This window comes from Musa acuminata, chromosome BXJ1-9 (genome assembly GCF_036884655.1).
Source record: "Musa acuminata AAA Group cultivar baxijiao chromosome BXJ1-9, Cavendish_Baxijiao_AAA, whole genome shotgun sequence".
NCBI classification, from domain to species: Eukaryota; Viridiplantae; Streptophyta; class Magnoliopsida; order Zingiberales; family Musaceae; genus Musa; species Musa acuminata.
Window position 1 is genome coordinate 7,249,510 of NC_088335.1, and position 18,596 is coordinate 7,268,105.

Below are 18,596 nucleotides of genomic sequence, written 5' to 3' on the forward strand. Positions count from 1 at the left end.
ACAAGCGAGCATTACACCAAGGCAAGGCATGAGGGATGCAAGCTATCGGACACTAGGATAACACCAGGTGCCAAGAGCAATTTCATCAGAAATGGAGATTAAATCCCAGTTCAGTAATGCTTGATCTAATAAGTTAGCAAGTACTCGTCAAATAGTAGTTCTATATAGACTTATTAGTGCTAATGATATATCAAGATTCATACTACTACTTTTCTTTACAAGTACCCACAGCGCATTAACTGGCACAGTCGCAAACCCTTGATTAGGATCACCTGATACTCCTGCATTGAAGGCAATGGAGTATGATGGATCCTTCACAAGGGCGTCAGCCATGCAATTGGAGAAGCATTGCCAGTTAATCACACTTTGTCGTCGTGGAACCACCATCTGGTCTCCTTTGGCGACCTACCGTTCCTACAGTTCTTCACATATCGATCGTTGTCAGCGGGACGTTGCTGCAACCATGGAAACGTGTTTCAGTCACAGTCAGTCATACAACTATAATAATGGGATAGGTAGGTGACAAGTGATACGCAGGGATGTATCGGTGAGCTACCTTTGCAGTTGAGCTTGATAACATGGACAAAATGCTGATGCAAACAGAACTCACAGTCATTGCTGGTGACCAAGAATCATAGAGTATATCTGCCAGCCAATAATGGAATTATTAGAGGGAAATTCTCAACACAGTAAATATTGAAAATTAGGATGCTATTTCTGGGAGATACATACAGATCTATGCTGTGCTATTTATATTATTATTTGAATTTCCCAGCAGAAATGTGTAACACTGAGCAAGCTGTTCAAGAATTAAGCTGGTCGAAGACTTGGATGTCCATGCTTTTGTATAAAACAGGCATAATTATAATGTCGGTTAAATGCCTGATTCTTCTTCTCTTTTTTTCCAAGCAAGGAATGCATTATGCAACACTATTCAATTCTTTTTCTCAGTAGTGTGCACATTCAGTGTGCTCATTGGCAACTATTACGCTGATCTTTAAACTCTAAATTGTCCTGACAAACTCCTTCTAGGAGTGACCTCCTAAGCCATGATTTTACTGGTACACATCTTATAGGCTTCAAATAGTTTAAAAGAAACAGTGCAACATCTGGCCTCTTGTTTGAACTCAGACAAATGTGGGATAAAAATTTGGACATCATTCAGGACAATGTTACCAACGTGCTTCAGTTCATCTTTCTGCACAAAATTAAAGCTCCTCATCATAATTTTACTATTATTTCTTGCTGTTTTTTCAATTTCGTAAAGAACATGCCAAAGCAGCCTTGCCCATTAACTTCATGAATTCCTAATATCACTTCTTAACAGAGGGCACGATTTCTGTCTTGGGAACTTTGACCTCGAACCCATGACATTAACAAAAAGCACTAGTTAATCAGTTAGTTGCACAATCTAAACTTAATTCCAGTAAACTAACTTACTATCCTAAACTTCCAACTTACAAGAATATCAATAACAGCAAAATCATTATGACAATGAGATACAGAGCAAAGGGATAAACTAGAAGTATGACCATAAGTACAATATTATAGGGTTCTAAAGAGACTACAAATCAACAAACTTTAGTGCATAATAAATAAAGATCGCACATGAATGAGAAATCCACATATCAGAAACTTATATAGAGACAATCAGATGCTCAGCAACTTGTTGTGGAGAGAGATTGAAAGTGATATTTCTAACTAATAGAAATAATACACGATCATGATGAACAAGCATTTACCCTTCAAGGATCCATTTAAAGAAGTGCTTATCAACATTTACAAACACTGTATATTTCTTTTTTCTCTTTTTCAAAGCACATAGAAGTCCAAGGTGCCTTTTCTAGAGAGCTACATCCGGTCTTCAGATTTCAGCACATCTAGTTCGGCCGAGCCTCCTACTTCCTCCTTATTAATCATGTCTAATAATTATAAATGCTTATAGCATGCTGCAGCCATTAATATGTTGTAATCACCATACACCAAGTCTTTTTATTGTATTATTCCTGTTGCACAGTTCTGAACTTTTTATTATCTTCCAATAATATTCCAGATTTCTTTACCCTTGGGTGGTTGCACCTATTTAAAAAATTTTATGAGCCCACTATGATAATCCCATTTCACCTTTTCGCTGGCAAGCAGTTAAATGCTCCTAGATCATCTCATTAAATCAATTGTTCCATGTGGTGTTGCTCATGCAAAAATGCATGTATGGAATGACGTGCTATTGAAATTTTCACTTTTGTGATGAATTTTCACATCCATATATATCTTCTTGCTGCTTTTGTCCACCATGGACTTATATGCTACAAAAACCTTAGTGATTTTGGGAGAATGTGTGAATTATTGCAAATGTGGTGAGCTATAGCGTGGCACTAATAATGAAATGCAGAACTTCACATGCCTCTGGCCTAGGACACCTGGTTAACTCAAGCAGTCACTATCCATTTTATAGGTTGTATGCATCATTAATAATAAACTCTATCATAGTTGGAGCAATTTAAAAAAGACCAGTATCTATGCGCCAGCAGCAATACAAATTACAGTTTAACAACAATTTCTGCTCCAAATAGCAAAACCCACTCCCTTCATTACAATGTATACCAGTTCCCAAATAGTTCTTGCTTAAGAGAAGATTTGTTTCAAAACAGTTTAAAAACACTTTTCATCAAATACCAACAAAACATCAAAACCCGCTCCCTACTTACTCCTGAAGGTATGTACATGTGGTTTTTCTTGACAAATTCATTATTTTTCAGTACTTACTCCTTACCTAGATTGTACACCACACATGATTCATTGATTCTGCAATACCACTATTCATGAGTTCCCTATTTTCCTATATGCCCATCTCGTGTTATGTATTAATGTTTTTACCACTATTCATGATTTTTAGTCCATTTCTCGCTTGCGAAACCAAACCAACAATCTGATCCCACCAAAATCTTCAGATAATAATCCTTTAATCTAGTGCAAATCTGAAACTCATTCTGTCTCATCAAACCTCATAATAGGAAAAATGAAAGCAAGAAAAGTGAAAAACAACTATTATATTGCATTGCGAAGATATATTGAAAAACTAGAACTTAAGTTAGTCACACTAACATTGATTTTCCAATTTTGTAGGCTCGATACAATGGTACAACTCCCTCAAAGAGTTGATGATGCTTAATAGACAACATATGAAGTTCAAACTCGTCATGCTTTACAAGAATAAGATGGTCAGCCTGGTCTAATTTAATTATCAGGATAGTTCCTATCAGGGACTGTTGTACCACCCAAAATGGTACGAAATGGGTGGTACGTACCAGTTCGGCAATGAACTAATACGCGGACAATCCCTGTATCGGGCAGCCTGATCCAACTCAGAAAAAAATTTGAAAAAAACCAAAAATAGTGGTGGGGCCCATCCAACTCAGCATTAAAAGAGAAAAACCTAAAACACAAACTAGGGCTCACAAACGGGAGCCTTCTTCTCGTGTTCAAATTTGTTGCCGCTGCTGCCGCATTCCTTCTTCACAGGAACACTCACACTTCTTCTCCTCCCGGTCTTCTTCCTTCTCCTCCACCATCGCTTCTTCTTCTTCCTTCTTCTTCTCCCTCCTCTTCCTCCTTTGTTCTTCCTCATCTTCCTCCACCTGCCCTTCCTCTTCTCCTTTTTCTTCCTCTCCGAAGCGTTGATACATACTAGTGTACCGACACACAATATACCAATATTAACCGGTACACCGGTCTGACCAGATCACCGAAACAAGTTTGGTATCCGAAACGGCGATCCTACTTCTTATTATTCTCTATGTTAAAAATGTGCATCATGATATGTATCATAAATAAATTGCAAGTCCTTGAAACTTCCTAAGTCTATATAAGATTCCTCACAAATTAAATATCTATGTGGAAACCAAAATGAGCTTCAGCAAAGAAACCAGACAAAATATGCAGTTGCTTTTATTGGATACACACCAGTTAGCATTGTTCTTTAGTTATCAGAACCTTTTTTCCTTTTTTTGCATCATTGACAAGACAAAAAAAAAACAAAAAATGAAAAAATTGCATCCTAGAAGCGGACATGGTTTTCCTCGATAGCGGCATGCAATAGAGTGAATATGTAATACTGACAGAATTAACTATATGAAATCAGAATCCTGTAACTAAATGAGTAAAGTAATTAACAAAAAGATGCACTCATCATTCATTAAAAAACCCATTATAAAGATCCATGCTTCCAACAATCAAATCAGCTTCCAACAGAATAAAAGTTCAAACTGTCCATTCAAGAAAGGAGCCACCATGAGAACATGATATACAGTTATACTTCGTTACACTACATTTGCAAGAATAATAACAACAAAATTTTCGATCAGACCATGATCCACCTTACCATCAAGTGCAATAAGAATTACCTAAACAGATATGCCCGTTGCTATAGATGTGCGGATGAAGAGGCGCGGGATGAAGAAATATGACCTGATCAAAACCCATAAACAAAAACTTAATCGCAAGAAACCCTAAAAGACGAAACCTTCATCGACAAAATCCAAAGAACTCATCACCTGCGGGGCTTCCATGGGATAATGCTCCGGAAAATCGACCTGAAGCTGGTACGTCTCGTTCGCGTACAACGTCCCCGGCGCGCCAATCGCTTCGATGACCCATCTTTAAGCCAAAAGAACAAAAAGTCAGCCAAAAATTAGGTTCCAACGAACCAACAATCGGACAAAAAGGGAGGACAAGGCTCAAGACTCAACCTTTGGATGTTATCGGTGACCTTGTGTTTGAATCCGGCGGGGGGGTTGACCTGCCATTCCACCAGCTCCTTCTGGAGCCTGTTGCACGCGATCTTGCTCAGAGACTGCGAGAGGATCACCAAATTAGGTAAACTTTGGAACAGGAAGAAGGGGAGATCCGGAAGACAGGAGGAGGAGCAGAGATCGGAAGAGAATTAGGAGGAGGAGGTCGACGACCACGACCGCGACAAACCTTGCGAGAAGGAGCGGAGGAGCTGGTCATGCTTCGGTGGCAGCGGCGGCGGAGGGGGTGAGGAGAGAGAGAGAGAGAGAGAGGAGAGGAAAAAAAGGCCGTCTTTTTTTGTTTGTATTTTAATTAGTGAGGATCTTTTTCGTGAGCGTATTTGAGTATTGGCGACGTTATGTATTCCTCAAAATAATTAATCTTTTCATTTGTCCATTTAAATTTAAGTTAGCATACTTATCATTGCAAAATCTTATATGTATCATTATGGTTGATTATTATCTTAATTATCATTTATCTTTTAGTTAAAACTCTATATGATATTAATGATACTTATTATTATTATTATTAAAAACGATACCCTAGTTTTTAGTTTTTAGTTTCTTATTTGATAATTTTTCTTGTAATGCCCTAAATGCTTCTCATCGTCCCGTCGTTCTTTCCTCCGATCATAACTTTGTCTCCTCGACATCATTCATAGTATTCGTAGCCTTACCCCCAACTTTTTTCTTACTTTAACCCTTCTTCGAAGACTCATGTCTCATTTCATCCATCTTCTCTCAATCCTTTTTCAATATCTCTATCCCTTTGATCATCCCTCAAGAAATAACGAGGTCTCATAATAGGATAGAGCCAAAGAAAGGGGTAAAGGTTTCTTTGGAAAAGCAAAGAGAACAATTGATAGAAAAGAATCACAGGTTCTAAGCGTTAAGGGAAGAGGTGACCAGAGCACTATCACCTGTGAGATATATTATAGACAAAACTATAAACAAGATTTTGATATAATACTCATATATATCCACATATTCTAGTTGGCTTTTGTTATCAATTCGACCTTGTCGATGCAGAGACAAAACTACTAAAAACATATCATACAGGTAATTATTTTAGAGGTTTTCTAACTTCACATAATGGTGCGGAGTGTCAACCATCACAATATCCGGGAGATACCTAGGTGGCACATGGTTGGATGGGCTTTTGGGGTAGTATATATAGCTGCTTCGTTGTCTTGTTCCATGGTAATATTATATAAGTCGATGCAGGTTATATATAATCATCATGCAGAGATAAAACTACTAAAAACAGATCATACAGGTAATTATTTTAGAGGCTTTCTAACTTCACATAATGGTGCGGAGTGTCAACCATCACAACATCCGGGAGATATCTAGGTGGCACATGGCTGGATGGGCTTTTGGGGTAATATATATAGCTGCTTCGTTGTCTTGTTTCATAGTAATATTATATAAGGATTTTTAGTTATGACGAACCATATTAGACCCTTTATTGTATTATATATCAAGTGTTTGCTGAAATGACTATTTGTTTCCGTGTTAAACACTTTTTCTAACATGTCTTTTCTTTTACAAATCCTTATGGGATTGTAAGATATTTCGAGGAGACTGACCCTTTGCAAGCGAACATGCAAGGATATTGAACAAAACTAGTCAAGTCCATCACAAAAAGGTTAGAGAGCACATAGCAAGTTCTATCAACAATGGTGGGGCTCTTCATGCCATAGTGATATAGTGATGGAGGCATGACTATTAGCTCAATGGAGAGTTGATAGTATCCAAATCCAATATCCTAGCTTTAGCTTTATTGATGGATAGGATAGATTAGGCGAAAGGAGAGGATGCCCAAAGGGAGTAGGTGAAGAACCAACTCTCGTGAATACTATTCTACCCGATCATTATTGCATCCTATCGACAATATGATCTTAACGGTTACTCGATATCATGAGGGCAGGATTGTGGCTATGCATAGAGGGGCCTCACGATGTGATGGAGGCGACCAAATGATATTAGAGGAAAAAGGATATCAAATAAAAAATTTTAAAAATGAGAATGCTTTCAAGAAAGCCAATTTTTTTTTTTTTTTTGAAGAACTTAACCATTATAAAATATTAAAAATATTTTTAGATAATATATATAAATCGAGTCAATTAACTATTAGTTTAGAGGACCGACCTCCATTCAAACCTATAAATCATCTATTTTTAGTTACATGTTATTAAGAAAATATTATTCGAATCATTCTTAATTTAAAATTTTTAATATTCTATTAATTTTAAACTTAAGCCATTATTATTTGGGGAATATATTAATTTAGTTCTAATTTTTCGACAAAGATGGATGACAAAAAATCTGACCTTATTTAAAATATAAATAGTATAATAATAAACAAGTGAAGTCAGCCAAGTCCTAAGAAAAAAGAAAGAAAAGAAAGTTCTCACAACGTTGCCAATCTATACATTACAACAATCACGGTTGGGTATGAAGTTGATAGGATGAATTAAAATGTACGAATCATCGTAGGGTAGAAGTGGGTATGTCAGTGGAACACAATCCACGTATTATTATTTCTAGAACCGTCGACATGGATGGATAGACCTCATCACGACAGACTCGTTTTCCACGTGGGAGGTGTCGATGTGCCCACCCGACAAAGAAAAGCCACACGACCTTGCTTGCAATGGACCCGATTGGGATAAGACCATGATCGACCTCCACATTAATCAGCTCTATATAGATTCCCCCTTCCCATCCCAAAGCCACGAGGAAGAAGGGAGGAAAGGAAGGAGTACATATACGTTCACATCTCCATAGGAGAAATGGTGAGCTCCACTGTGAATTATTAGGGTTTTGTGTTGGGTGATGATGATGCAGAACGGAGAGATCAAGGTGGGGCCGTGGGGAGGGAACGGAGGGTCGGCATGGGACATGGGCCCCTCCGACCGCATCTCCACCATCAAGATTCGCGCCGGCGACAGCATCGACGCTATAGAGATCACCTTCACCCTCCATGGCAAGACCTACACCAACCACTACGGCGGGCGGCTCCGGTGGCAAACCCTACGAGGTCGTTCTTCTTCTTCTTCGGATGACCGAAGAAATCAATGACGAGAATATACAGCAGCAGCCTAAAGAGAACAACCTGACCATTACACACAGTTCAGAGCTGATAGAAGTTTGAACCCAAACATGCCTGCAGAAGAACTCACAGCCGTTCTTCTTCTTCTTGTTCTTATCGATAAGAACCAACTTTGAACCCAAGCAAGCATGCATGCAGAAGAACTCACAACTGTTCTTCTTCTTCTTGTTCTTATCGATACGAACCAACTTTGAACCCAAGCATGCATGCTTCTTTTTCTTCTTGTTCTTATCGATAAGAATCAACTTTGAACCGAAACATGCATGCAGAAGAACTCACAACTGTTCTTTTTCTTTTTGTTCTTATCGATAAGAACCAACTTTGAACCGAAGCATGCATGCATGCATGCAGAAGAACTCACAACTGTTCTTCTTATTCTTGTTCTTATCAATAAGAACCAACTTTGAACCGAAGCATGCATTCAGAACTCAGAAGAACTCACAACTGTTCTTCTTCTTGTTGTTCTTATCGATAAGAACCAACTTTGAAGCGATGCATGAATGCAGAAGAACTCACAACTGCTCTTCTTCTTCTTGTTTTTATCGATAAGTACCAACTTTGAACCGATGCATGCATGCAGAAGAACTCACAACTATTCTTCTTCTTCTTGTTCTTATCGATAAGAAGCAACTTTGAACCGAAGCATGCATGCAGAAGAACTCACAACCGTTCTTCTTCTTCTTGTTCTTATCGATAAGAACCAACTTTGAAGCGATGCATGTATGCAGAAGAACTCACAAATGCTCTTCTTCTTCTTGTTTTTATCGATAAGTACCAACTTTGAACCGATGCATGCATGCAGAAGAACTCACAACTATTCTTCTTCTTCTTGTTCTTATCGATAAGAACCAACTTTGTACTCAAGCATGCATGCAGAAGAACTCACAACCGTTCTTCTTCTTCTTGTTCTTATCGATAAGAACCAGCTTTGAACCCAAGCAAGCATGCATGCAGAAGAACTCACAACTGTTCTTCTACTTCTTGTTCTTATCGATAGGAACCAGCTTTGAACCCAAGCAAGCGTGCATGCAGAAGAACTCACAACTGTGACATGTTGATGCAACTGTAATCCACACCGAACAGTGAAAGAGACGAAGAAAAGCTATGACCACATCACGCTTTCTCCTGCTATTGCAGATTGCACTTCAAGAGGGAGAACACCTTGTGTCGATCGAGGGATGCTGATACCGTTGGGAGCACCATTCTCGTAAAAGGACCCACTCTTCGCACCACAAGCACGACGGAGGACGATGATCGACAGAAGTAAAACGATTATTTAGAAAAAAAAAAAAAAAAAAAAAGGTTATGTGAGAATAACCTCAAATGATCCTTTCTAAATAAAGAACGCTATGGAAGCGACTCCGTTTGCCCTTCCGATAGCAGCAGGAAAGATCTCGGGCTTCTTCGGCCGTGGCGGCCAGTTTCTTGACTCCATTGGGATCTACCTGGAGCCACAATTGGACACTGTAGTAAAGTACGAGAGCTGCTACATGTGGGTGATGTGACTGCAATACATGGATTGATATTGCTTGGAATAATAAGTATGTGGTGTGTTTTTATTAAAGCAATTGCATTATTAATTAGTTCGAGACTTCAGTCTTTTGCATAGCATAATTAAACAAAAACAAATTAATTTGGTGTAGATAGTGATGGGGATCTAACATTGTAATCCTAATTCTATTCATACCATACCATGTATATATCATATGTCATCTTTTTATTTAATTATGTTATATATATATATAAATAAAATAGGTAAGTTTGAAATATGTCACTCGCCAAATAAAACAACATGACTGTTCCATATTTAACTGTAATCGACAACTGTACATATGTTATGAACAGTAATGTTTGACAACTGTATTTAGATCTCATCTTATGTTTTCTTTTTTTTAATATAAATTTAGTTTTGATACAAAGTCTAATTTGGATTGATAAAAATAAAAAAAAATTGGTCTGAATTTATCTTTCAATCTCACTTATTTATCTAAATATTTTTAGTATAATATTTTTTATTTTTATCTTTATTTAATTATCTACAATCCCAACCATGCATAAATAAATCAATTTATTAACCTCCACAGATTTGATGTTTAGACCTCAAATTCACTTATTTTAAATATAATCAAATTCATTTAAATCTTAAGAATTATTTAATTATATTATAATGAGTAAGTCTCTTTTAATTACTATATGTATGTTGATTATCATAATTTAACATCGTATTCAATTTCACTAATACACTTAGGTTTATTATACTAAAGGATTATGCATTTTTACAGTAAAATATATTTTAAAAAATATATATATTTCGACCGGCGTCTTAAAAAACTTTATACCTAATATTTTTAAAAGCATACATTCAACCTTAAAAGTTAATAACATGAGCATATTACATCACTAAACATAAATATCACAAAATATCTCTTTGGATAATCGCTATATATACATGTTGCATGTGTTTTTATTAGCATACTAATCATGATTTTATCTGTGAAACTTGAGCACTGTAAGATAATATTTTATATGTGCCTTTCGATAGTGTTAAGTTGTTTTGTCACTCGGCTCAATACACACTTGTACATACAAATTTTTGGATGTGACATATTATCTTAGATGTATTGTTGCATGATCATCTATCAAGTATTTACTGAAATGCCTATTTGAGTGATTTCGAGTTTAATATTATGAGATCATTAAGATATTAATCCTTTATAAATGAATATACAAAATTGATAAATGATTTAGACAAAATTAATTAAATTCATCATCTCAAATAATACGATAAGCATCCACATAGAAAAAATAAATTATATATATATATAATTTATTTATTTATGCAGAACAAAATAAAATTTTGTATTACTTAATCATGTCCTACAGATCTTCGATCTGCACCATCAAACCAAACAAAAAATACCATCATATCTCTCCAACTTGGCCGCCATATCGGCCAGCTGGATGTACATAAACCATATATGAACTCTCATGTCTCCCAACACGTTTCCAAGTGTCGACCGCGACGTCATATCCTTATCCGCTCCTCTTTAATTGACTCATTCAATATCTTCTATAGATCTATAGGAATTTAGAGATATACGATCTTCTTCAGTAACACAATCTCTATTGTATGTGTAGTTTTTGATTTTATGGGTTTTCATACACCAAGCTTCACCAGATGACGAACATCTTTTGGGAATATGAGATTTTTATTTTTTATTCTTCCGTTGTGCATGTGATGTCGCCTCTATATTTCCCTATATTAGTGTCATATTAACACTTATGCATAGGAACTTTGGAAGGTGATATATTACCTTAGATTCCTTGTTATGAGATCATTTATAGCTTGTAAAAATTATCTTTGTATTATGCATTGTCAATCAAGTATTTGTTGAGATATCAATTATGGGATCTTGGGTTTAATGTTTCTATTAATTTATATTTTATAAATTCTTAAAGGATTCTACAACATTAATCCCTTTGGATGAATATACAAAAATACAACGTTAGTCTCTATTTATACTTGGTAGGCAAGCACCAAAGGAAAATAAATAAAATATTTAAATATATAAATATATATTTATGAAGAATAAAATAAAATTTGGTATTACTTAATCATATCCTACGGATCTAAGCTGGATGTATATAAATATATGTGCATACGATAGTGTGTGTATATATATACCATATATGAACTCTCAAGTCTCCCAACACGTTTTCATGTGTCGACCGCTATGCCCTATCCTTATCCGCTCCTCTTTAATTATTGACCACACCACCAGCTGTGATAGTCGCCAGTCACGTCTTCGTCGTCGTCGAGATGCTCTCCGAGAACCTCATCACGTGATACACGCTTTCCTCGAGGAAGCCATGGACGAGGGGGCGGGCGGCACACCTCCACTCCACCCCGAGATCAGAGCCATGGCGATCCGCTATAAGTAGCCTCCCTCCATCTCTCCCCCTTCCCCAACATCATCTTCTGCAGAAGAAAGGGAGGAGTTTGGTGCACACAACACGATGGTGAGAGGCTCTATGTACACACATAGTTTTCTGTCTGTGGAACAGTTTGGTTACCTCTATGCGTCGTGTGTTGACGTCGATGGTGATGCAGAACGGAGCGATCAAGGTGGGGGCATGGGGAGGGAACGGAGGGTCGGCCTTCGACATGGGACCTGCTTATCGTATCATAAGCGTCAAGATTTTTTCCGGAGACGTGGTCGACGCCGTGGACGTCACCTTCACTTACTACGGGAAGACGGAGACCCGACACTTCGGTGGCAGCGGTGGTACTCCCCACGAGGTTTGCATCACTACCAATCTCAAAGCTCATAGCTGACTGCAGATTAATGGCTTCTACTTGGATGCAGATTGTTCTGCAGGAGGGCGAGTATCTGGTGGGAATGAAGGGAGAATTTGGTAACTACCATGGAGTGGTGGTGGTGGGGAAGCTTGGCTTCAGCACCAACAAGAAATCCTACGGACCTTTCGGCAACACGGGAGGGACTCCCTTCTCCCTTCCTATAGCAGCAGGCAAGATCTCTGGCTTCTTCGGCCGTGGCGGCGATTTTATTGACGCCATTGGGGTCTACTTGGAGCCATAATTGGCCACTGCAGTAAATCACAAGAGTTGCTATGTGCTACTTGGAGTGATGAGATGAAGAATGTCTGCAATAAATGGATCGGTGTTTGCCATCCCCAGCTGTTGTTGGATGTTGCTTGGAATAATAATGATATGGTGTGTTAGTATCAGAGCAATTGCATCACTGATTGGTTTGAGACTTCAGCCTTTAGGATCGCATAAATAAATAAACGAAAGCAAATTAATTTGTTGTAGATAGTAATTGGAGTAATAATTGTGGGGTAGTGTTCTGTTGACTTAGCAGCAGTATTACACAAGCACTTACACGAGTATTTTTGGGCGCGACTGACTTAGTCTTAGATCATTTATCATGTGATCATTATTCAAGACCTGTAAAGTTAATCTTTATATTTTATATTATTTATTTAGTATTTATTGAAATATTTATTTGTGAGATAATTTTTTTTTATGAATACATAAATATACCATACAACTTAGATAAAATTATTTAAATCCGTGAGTCTCTAATTACACACGTAATCATTAATCTTAAAAAAAAAATAAATCGATATAAATGAGATGAGAATATGCCATAATCATAAATCCCTAAGGAATTCTTGACTATAGAAAGAGAATCTATTGGATCAAATAATTATTTAATCCTTAAAAAAAAGGACGATTTTCAACGCCGAATTGCAAGTTGTTCATTACATCAAAAGTACAAGAAAACTAGGATCCCATAAGCAAATCAGCATCGTTTCACAAAGTACGGTTTGTTGGCAAAGAACCAAAAGTCGTAGAAGCAGATGAACAAAACGACATTGGGACTTTGTGTTTTGGGGTCCAACATGCAATAACTCATCATTGATTTTGATGATAACAAGTTATTATTCACATCAAGGAGGAAACGGACATGCTATCACTTTCATCGAGAATGGAGGAATCACATCAGGAAATGCCAAGCCATGAAAAATATAGTAGAAAATATTTTCTTTGGAGTCAATTTGGGATTTAGTCGAGTCTGAATAGCACACGTCGGAGTGTCCCTTCCAAAGGTAGCTTTTGAACATACAAAATTAGAAGATTATTTATATTATAGAATGGAAATATTGTGGAGCTCATTTGTTCATCAAATTTGTGCTCATCGTCCTAGTTTAAAATTGATGTTAGATATGATGATGAACTGATGAGTCATGGCTGATGAGTCAGCCCAGCCTGGTCCACGGGTTGATGTCGGAAGTCTTCGGCCGGTTGAGCTAGTTGTCGTGGTCGGTCACGCCCTCAGGACGAGATGTTGGCGTCGGAATATTGATTGGCGTCTCTCGATCGGGATGTTGGTTGGTGACTCTCGGTCGGGAAGCTAGTTGGCAGCTTTTTGTCGAGATACTGGTTGGCGGCTCGCGGTCGAGATGTTGGTTGGTAGCTCTCCGTCGGGATGCTAGTTGGCGGCTCTTCGTCGGGATGGTCGTGGCTCGGGGAGCGGCCACTCTCCTGCATAGAAGGCCCTCCTCGGGTGGTTGCCGACTTTGGCCCCTCACGAGTAAGTAAGTGCTTGGTTGGTTTGTTTTGCCTCTCCCTGGGTCAGATATCAACTATGGGTTTTTATACTACTGTACGAGGGTCGATCGTACGCGGGTTTGACATGACGACCAATCCTCGAGGGGCGAGATGACACCTTTGTGCGGTCGTCGTATAAAATAAAAATTATATTTTACTATTGACATGATAATTTGAAAGAAAATTGGTTTATGACATCTTACGTACATACAGAAGCTTTAAATCATATATGTTATATTAAAGAATATATTTTGAATTAGATACAAGTTATTTCAATAATATTACATTTGGTGATCTATCTCAAAGACACGTAAGAGACACTGGTAAAATTTTTATTAAACTTAACAATGACAAAGATTTATATATTTCAGATATTTATGATGTTCCAAATGTGAAAAATAATATTATGAGTTTGGGACAATTATTTGAAAAAAATTATGATATTTAGATGAAAGATATGACTCTTTTAATTCCTAATAAGAATTGAATAAGAATATAATATTAATTTTATATGTGAAAATGGTAAAAAATAGATTGTTTTCTCTATATTTTTATATTTTTTATCGATCAAATTATTTTAAAACTTATATTAAATATTATTATATATTATGATATCTTAAATAAATTCACTTAAATTTTAAGACTTTAAAACTTTTATAGAAGCATAATATAGTAACAAGATTGCCAATAATGAATCGTCTATCAAAATTATGTAAAATTATGTAAAGTGTGTGTCATGAGCAAGTAAGAAAGAAAATATTTTAAATTAAGAAGAACAAAAAAGATCATGTCATCGATTGGATCAAGGGCATTGAAATGTTTGTGGCCCTATCGGTTCAGTATCACTTGAAAGAAGCTAGTATTTTCTTATCTCTATTAATGATGATAAAATTTAGATTTAAAAGAAAGAAGTTCTAAATAAATTTAAAAAAATTTAAAAATTAGTTGAATTATAAAGTGGTTTTAAGATTAAATGTTTAAGAATAGATAATGGTGGTAAATATATATCAAATAAATTTATTTTTTTTATAAAAATAATAAAATATTATATTATTTTACCATTCTATACACATCTCAAGAAAATGATATTTTAAAATAAAAAAAATAAGACTATGCAAAATGACATTTTAAAGAAAAGAAGAATTCCTAAAGAATATTAAAGAGATATTGTTGCTTGTGTAGTTTCTTTAACCGGTTCGAGACTTCTGTCTTTTGCATGGCATGAATAAACAAAAACAAATTAATTTGGTGTAGATAGTGATGGGGATCTAACGTTGTTAGCCTAATTCTATTCGTACCATGTATATATTGTTGAATCTCGGATTTTGATAATGAAGTCAATTGTCATTTGTTGTCTAATCTATGTGTTGAGATAAGTGTGCAGGATTAACTACGATGAAAGTTAGACAAGCAGCATGAGTTGCGCCAGAGTCAAGTTTATGATCACGTTGGGAGTTCGAGAGTTCGACGGAAGTTCGGACGGTCGTCGGAGGTTCTGCGGGAACAGATCCGAGAAGTCCAGAAGCTTGCCAAGCGAAGCTCGTCGGAACTCGCCAAGTGGATCGTCGCAAGTCCAAGAGTTTGCCGGAAGTCCGCAGGAGCATCACCGAGGGTTCATCGGATGATCGACGGAAGTTCGTCGGAAACTCGTCGGAAGAAGCGAGTGACGCACCGAAGCAAAGCTGCAGAAATTGTCTTAGATTTAATCGTAGTTAGCACGTTGATTAAGTTGGAAATGGGAGGTGATCCCATTAGCTTAATCTCGGGGCAATTGAGCCCTTGAAAAACTGAAATTGGGCCGAATGGAGCTACCCATTCGAACCCTGATTGCACCAGGCGATGCAACCGCCCCAGCCAGGAGGTGGCACCGCCTGAGCTCAGTCTTCGAGCAAGATTGGGCGGTACAACCTCCCCTGACAGAGAGGTAGCACCGCCTGAGCTCGGTCTTCGAGCTCTGGTAGAGAGGTGCAACCGCCTCAGTCAGGAGGTGGCACCGCCTAGGGCTCAGTCTCCGAGCCAGACTCAGGCGATGCAACCACCCCTGACAGAGAGGTGCAACAGCCTGGGCTCAGTCTTCGAGCTCTGCCAGGCGGTGCAACCACTCCAGTCAGGAGGTGCAACCGCCTGATCCCGGAATTCCGGGATTTGATCGTTTTGAGCTCCAAATTTGAACTGGGTTAGGGCCTATCAATACCCTACCCATTCAGCACTGAAAAGATACAGACCTACACAGATCTACTCCGAAATCTTGATCTTTTCTGTGATCCTTGAGCTCAAAATTGTTGTAAAAGCCCAAAAGTTCTCCTCCCTCTATTCTTCAAGTTTTGAGTTGTAAAGAGAGGAGAGAAAGGTTCTGTAAGGGTTGTCTCCTGAGCCCATCAAAAGGAGTGAAACTGTAAAAGGACAGTTGGCCTTCGCCTATTGAAGGAAGGCCTCTAGTTGATGTCGGTGACCTCGTCGGTGGAGGAAGCCAAGAGTGGAGTAGGTCAAGACTGACCGAACCACTCTAAATCTCTGGTTTGCTTTTATTTTGAGCACTTTATCATTACTGCAAACCTCCTACATAGCTACTGCTCTATGCACTTTTACGAACAAGTTTCTAAGTTCTGATCTTTCCGAATCTGCATTCAGACGTAAATCGGTGTTTTCGTACGATCTTTACATTGCAGTTTACGTTTATGTTTTGATTCTATTTATAATTGCAAACTGTCTTCTGCGCTTTTACGAACGAGTTTCTAAGTTCAGATCTTTTCGAAACTACGTTTAGACGTAAACTGCGGAAACTGCGTTTAGACGTAAAACTACGTTTAGACGCAAACTGCGTCTAGACGTAAAACTGCGTTTAGACGTAAATTGCGCAAACTGTGTTTAGACGTAAAACTGTGTTTTAGACGTAAACTACTTTTAAACGTAAAACTACGTTTAGACGTAAAACTGCGTTTAGATGCAAACTGCGTTTTAGACGTAAACTGAGTTTAGACGCAAACTACGTTTAGACGTAAAATTGCGTTTAGACGCAAACTGCATTTAGATGCAAATTGCGTTTAGACGTAAACTGTGTTTAGACGTAAACTGCGCCCAATCTTAAGTAATATTAGAATCGGCTTTTACATTGAAATCGTTTTTATCGAACGAACGCAGCTTTCGTTTTTAATCGCTGAAAGATTTCCGCTGCACTAATTCACCCCCCCCTCTTAGTGCTCTCGATCCTAACATATATCATATGTCATCTTTTTATTTAATTATGTTAATTATATATATATATATATACATATATACATACATACATACATACATACATACATACATACATACATACATACATACATACATACATACATACATACATATATATATATATATATATATATATATATATATATATATATGTATTCATATTAATTACTTAACTAAAAATAATAAGATTACTTATCTCCTTAGTAGTTTAAATTAAATAAAAAATTTTATAAATGGATGTCAAATTAATATTTCTTGATGGATTTATTAAAAAAGAAGTATATATTCAACAATCTCTTTGTTTTATTATTTATAAATAAGAAGACAAAGTATATAAATTAAAGATGTCTCCTTATGTGCTTAAATAAGCTCTATAACCATAAAATTATTGAATAGATATTTATTTTATTCAAAATAGTTTTCTAAATATCTGTGTGAACATTCTCTTTATATAAAATTAAACTTTAATGGTGATATCCTATTTGTATATCTATATATAGATGATTTAATTTTTTTACAGATAATAGTGTCTCTATGATTAAAGATCTTAAATACTCTGAAGAAGGAGTGAAATGATCGATTTGGGCCTAATGACTTATTTTTTTGGTATCAAAGTTATATAAGACAATGAAAGAATTTTTATCTCATAAAATAATTATACAAAAGAGATCTTAAAGAAGTTTTTGATAGAAGATTGTTAACCTATTGATTCACCTATAGAATATAGCACCAAGTTGACTAAGAACTATAAAGGGAAACCAATTAATCCAACTAATAAGTAGAAGTTGAGTTAGATGTTTAAGAAATTTGACATGCACTCGACCCGATATATTATTTGGAGTTACCTAATAAGTAAATATATGAAAACTCCTACGACATCTCATTTAAATATTACTAAAAATATTTTATGATATAGTAAAGGGATAATTGATTATGACATATTCTATTCATCCTTTAAAAGGTTAGAGCTCGTTAAATATATTGACAATAATTGAGTCGGAAACTATGATGAAGCAACAACTGAATTTGTATTTTATTTTGGTGAAGCTATATTCACATGGTCTAAAAAAAAAACTTATTCTTGCCTTATCAAGTTGTGAAGTAGAATATATAATAACATCTTCTTATATTTATCATATAATATGATTAAGAATACTACTCCAAAAATTTCATGTGTCATAGGAGAAGCCAATTATATGTTGACAACAAGTCAAAGCATATCAACACAATATTTTATTTTATAAGTGACCATTTCGAAAACAATTGAACAAGTGGTTGATATACTTATAAAATCTTTCAAATTTAAAATATTTTAATA

At 36.5% G+C, this 18,596-nt stretch overlaps 2 protein-coding genes and 1 long non-coding RNA gene across 3 annotated transcripts; 2 read left to right on the forward strand and 1 right to left on the reverse strand.

The window, feature by feature from the left end:
• Window positions 1-109: 109 nt before the first annotated feature.
• LOC135592870 (probable ubiquitin-conjugating enzyme E2 16) lies at window positions 110-5,130 on the reverse strand. Its single transcript, XM_065082574.1, has 6 exons — window positions 4,981-5,130; window positions 4,749-4,852; window positions 4,554-4,656; window positions 4,404-4,467; window positions 557-645; window positions 110-455 (listed from the first exon to the last, which is right to left on the reverse strand). Exons 1-6 carry the CDS (start codon window positions 5,008-5,010, stop codon window positions 360-362), a joined length of 486 nt encoding a protein of 161 aa, XP_064938646.1. The 5' UTR covers window positions 5,011-5,130; the 3' UTR covers window positions 110-359.
• A 2,416-nt stretch (window positions 5,131-7,546) lies between these two features.
• Window positions 7,547-9,494, forward strand: LOC135594243 (uncharacterized). The gene is made up of 2 exons (XR_010480045.1): window positions 7,547-7,833; window positions 9,043-9,494. It is a non-coding gene; the product is annotated as an uncharacterized LOC135594243 (long non-coding RNA).
• Window positions 9,495-11,769: 2,275 nt separating this feature from the next.
• On the forward strand, window positions 11,770-12,654 carry LOC103997778 (protein GOS9). The gene is made up of 3 exons (XM_065084645.1): window positions 11,770-11,925; window positions 12,017-12,205; window positions 12,273-12,654. Exons 1-3 carry the CDS (start codon window positions 11,923-11,925, stop codon window positions 12,504-12,506), a joined length of 426 nt encoding a protein of 141 aa, XP_064940717.1. The 5' UTR covers window positions 11,770-11,922; the 3' UTR covers window positions 12,507-12,654.
• Window positions 12,655-18,596: the final 5,942 nt, after the last annotated feature.

Excerpts from the sequence above, each read along its gene's own strand:
- LOC135592870 (XM_065082574.1), bottom strand. The coding sequence starts at position 5,010 with ATGACCAGCTCCTCCGCTCCTTCTCGCAAG. Across the intron at positions 4,468-4,553 it reads ATCCCATGGAAGCCCCGCAG|GTCATATTTCTTCATCCCGC; the intron begins GTGATGAGTTCT and ends GGTTTTGATCAG. Across the intron at positions 646-4,403 it reads CAACGGGCATATCTGTTTAG|ATATACTCTATGATTCTTGG; the intron begins GTAATTCTTATT and ends ATTGGCTGGCAG.
- LOC103997778 (XM_065084645.1), top strand. Across the intron at positions 12,206-12,272 it reads GCGGTGGTACTCCCCACGAG|ATTGTTCTGCAGGAGGGCGA; the intron begins GTTTGCATCACT and ends ACTTGGATGCAG.